Source organism: Volvox carteri (assembly GCF_000143455.1).
Source record: "Volvox carteri f. nagariensis unplaced genomic scaffold VOLCAscaffold_11, whole genome shotgun sequence".
In the NCBI taxonomy this organism is placed as follows: Eukaryota; Viridiplantae; Chlorophyta; class Chlorophyceae; order Chlamydomonadales; family Volvocaceae; genus Volvox; species Volvox carteri.
Genome location: NW_003307554.1, coordinates 89,553 through 92,638, shown reverse-complemented (window position 1 = coordinate 92,638; position 3,086 = coordinate 89,553). Strand labels below are relative to the sequence as shown.

General features: G+C 60.9%; 1 protein-coding gene across 1 annotated transcript in view; it reads left to right on the top strand.

The window, feature by feature from the left end:
• Nucleotides 1–3,086, top strand: part of VOLCADRAFT_88986 (uncharacterized protein) — a gene marked incomplete at both ends in the record, with an annotated part of 15,447 nt that overhangs the window by 4,459 nt on the left and 7,902 nt on the right. Inside the window, 2 exons of the mRNA XM_002948726.1 lie at nucleotides 41–1,146; nucleotides 1,338–3,042. Coding sequence (XP_002948772.1) covers nucleotides 41–1,146; nucleotides 1,338–3,042 — 2,811 coding nt within the window. The remainder of the gene's footprint in view (nucleotides 1–40; nucleotides 1,147–1,337; nucleotides 3,043–3,086) is intronic.

Sequence of the window (3,086 nt, the reverse complement as noted above, 5' to 3'; positions counted from 1 at the left end):
ACGTTCCAAGCAACCTACAAACGCAACTACCTGGCGACAGGCGCCTTCACTGCACTGGCATCCGATTCCGCTGTGGAACCAGAAGACGCGGAAACCGGCGTGGAGCTTGTAGAGGCGGACGAACATGGCGACTACACCCTCGCCAACGTTGTGCAAAACTACACGCAACGTGGTGTGGAGCTGAGCGGCTTGGACTGCAGCGCTTACACCATCGCATCCAACTTCGAGGTGAAACGTGTAACACCCGCGCAACACCCTCATGCTGCCGTCCTTGGCGCTCAAACCCACGCCGTACCTGGCCGCCGCAAACGCAAGGTCCCTGGCGCCGCCATTACCCCTACGACTGACGCACCTCGCGCTCCATCTGGCAACCAGCCCGACACTCCATTGACGTCCCCTGCACCAGCCGGCCCATCCGTGGAACAGCTGCCCACTAACCCAACGTCAACCATACCTCCCAAGAATGTGGCCTTCCAACCAACGCACCCCCTATATCTGACGCACGTACTTCATCGCCTAGCGCAACCAAGGTACGTTGTGTTGGGTGGCAAACTGCCCCGTCGCCCGCAAGCAGAAAGCACCACCGCAGCCGCCACCGCCTACTATGCATTCGTTTTAGGAGTCTTTAAGGCCCACCGTGGCCAACCAGTGGCTGCCGATCAGACAGTGAAAGAGGCGTACGACGCATGGTGGATGGACCTGGGAACCACTGAGACTGGCCGATCATACAGAGCCTGTATCAGCGTCCTACTAGACAACATCGAAGCAGAACACATCGCTGGCGCCCGACGTCAAGCCGATTACAACTTGCGACGTCGCCTACGCCGTACTGCCGCTGCAAACGCCGGTCTGGCTCCCGAAAACAGTTCCAGCGACCCAGACGATGAAGACCCAGAAGCTGCACGACGCCATCTCGAACCCGATCCTACCACACAGCCGCCGCAAGACGCCCAGGTCGAACGGTATGACTTTGTGCCAGGCCAAGGCGACCCGACGATGGGGATCAACCTACCCGACATCGCCCTAACGGACCTATACGACCGCACCACGGTGGAAGGCCTCTACGCCTACGGTGCAGCTCGCCGTTGCCGTGTACTTCCTCTCCCTGATGCACTCGGCGCGAACACCAACCCCTTCATTCGCCGTGTACGGGCCACTGACGTCGCGCTGCTAAGTGAAGCTTCTAAGCGCCTGAAGCGCTATCTAGTCGTCTCTGAAGGCACCACAACCACCCCGACCACCACTGACGGACACCCCGTCTGCAATGGATCCCCGCCCCGGCTACCCACTCGTAGCGGTACTCGTAAACGGCACCCAACAATCTGACCGTATCACAGCGGGAATGCCAAACCTACTTGCGTTTAGCACGGCCGCCGACCATCGATGAAACCATCGAGCTGTTTACCCTGGCGCCGGATCAGGCCGTGCCATTCATGCTCATGGCACGCTACTTCGACCGCCGCAACCAACCCGATCCAGGTGTCCCACCGCAAATGCTCGTCATGGGTCCTCCGGGCACAGGCAAGACTCAGTTCGTACACGCACTGCTGTGGTACACGTACCAACATGACAGTCCTGACTGGGCCGCCACGTGCGCATACTCTTGGGCCGCCGCGATCGCGTTCAACACCCCAGTCCATCGCAGCCTATCTACCCACTCCATGTTCGGCATCTCAGCCAGCCAAAGCGGCTCCCGTGGCACCAACTTTCCTAAGCGCGGCGCACATGCTGGCCTTCAAGTAAAACGCAACGTCGGCGACGGCGCTGTGCTCATCGACGAAATTGGCATGCAAAGCCACGAGCACCTCGGCGCCATCAGCCACTCCTGCACAGCCAGTCTGCCGCCTCCGCCACACCTTGGGCCCGCCCATGACAGCAGCCGCATCTTATCCGGCCGTGCCGCGGGCGGAATCGGCGACCTGCTACAGCACCCTCAGCCAGGCGGTTCACCACCGTACCGCTACGCCGCCGACGTTGAGCGAAACCCCCAGTTCACTCCCTCGGCACCGACAGCACAACGCACACCAGCTTCGCTTGACGAAGGTCGAGGTCACCGTCATGATGACAGCAACAATGACAACACTGACGCAGACGACGACACCGGCAACCGTCGCGCCACCACCTCCACACATCGCACTCGTCGCCCTGTGCCACAGACGCACACCCGCCTACACGACGGCTTCAACCTGTACCGTCAGCTCGGCGGCACCGTATTCATGCTGCAGAAACAGCAGCGGCAAGACAACAGCCCATCTGGCCAGCAGCTTACCCGCTTCGCAACCATGTTCGGCGGCATTCCAACCACTGAAGCACATGTCGCAGATCTAGTAGACGCACTCAACCAACGCGTCATCACAGATTTGTCCGATCTCACAGACCTCGAACCCCGCGTCGTGCTGCAACGGAACGAACCCAGGCACGCGCTCAACACACGCCTCCTGATGCTCCAGGCGCGCCGCAAAGGAGCGCGTTTGGTCAGCTGGAATGCGGACCACGTCCCGGTTAGGCAACATGGCGCAACCCAACAACAGGCGCTCTCACACGTCGAAAAGGCTGTCGCAATGCGAGTAAAAGACGCCACCTTCGACCACACCACCGCCGACACTTGGTACTACGAGGGTGCACGCTACACCCTACTCGACACCACAGCTGCCGACGCCGGCGCGTGCCACAACAATGAAGTCGAGGCGTGTGGCCTGCTTACCGACAGCCGTGAACCGCCCGACGACGGCCGCGGCCCGTACTGGCGCCTCCACTACCTACCCGCAGCCGTCTTGGTCCGTCCCATTAAAGGGCACGCGCCCAAAGCGGTGCTAGCAGACTTATCGGACTTCGCAGCCAAAGGTGCTGCCTTCGCCATCGTACCACGGCCCTCGCCGGCAGCAAACATCACCGTGCCAGCCGCCAACACCGGCACCACCACCAAAAATGTACGTCGAGTCAATGTACCGCTTGGTGACTACTACGCCGTCACCGACTACTTCGTACAGGGCCGTAGCTTCAAGGAAGAATGCTGGGTCGCAGACCTTTCCGTCCCGCCCGGTGGCCTCAAGCGTGCAACCATGTACGTGTTGCTCACCCGCTAC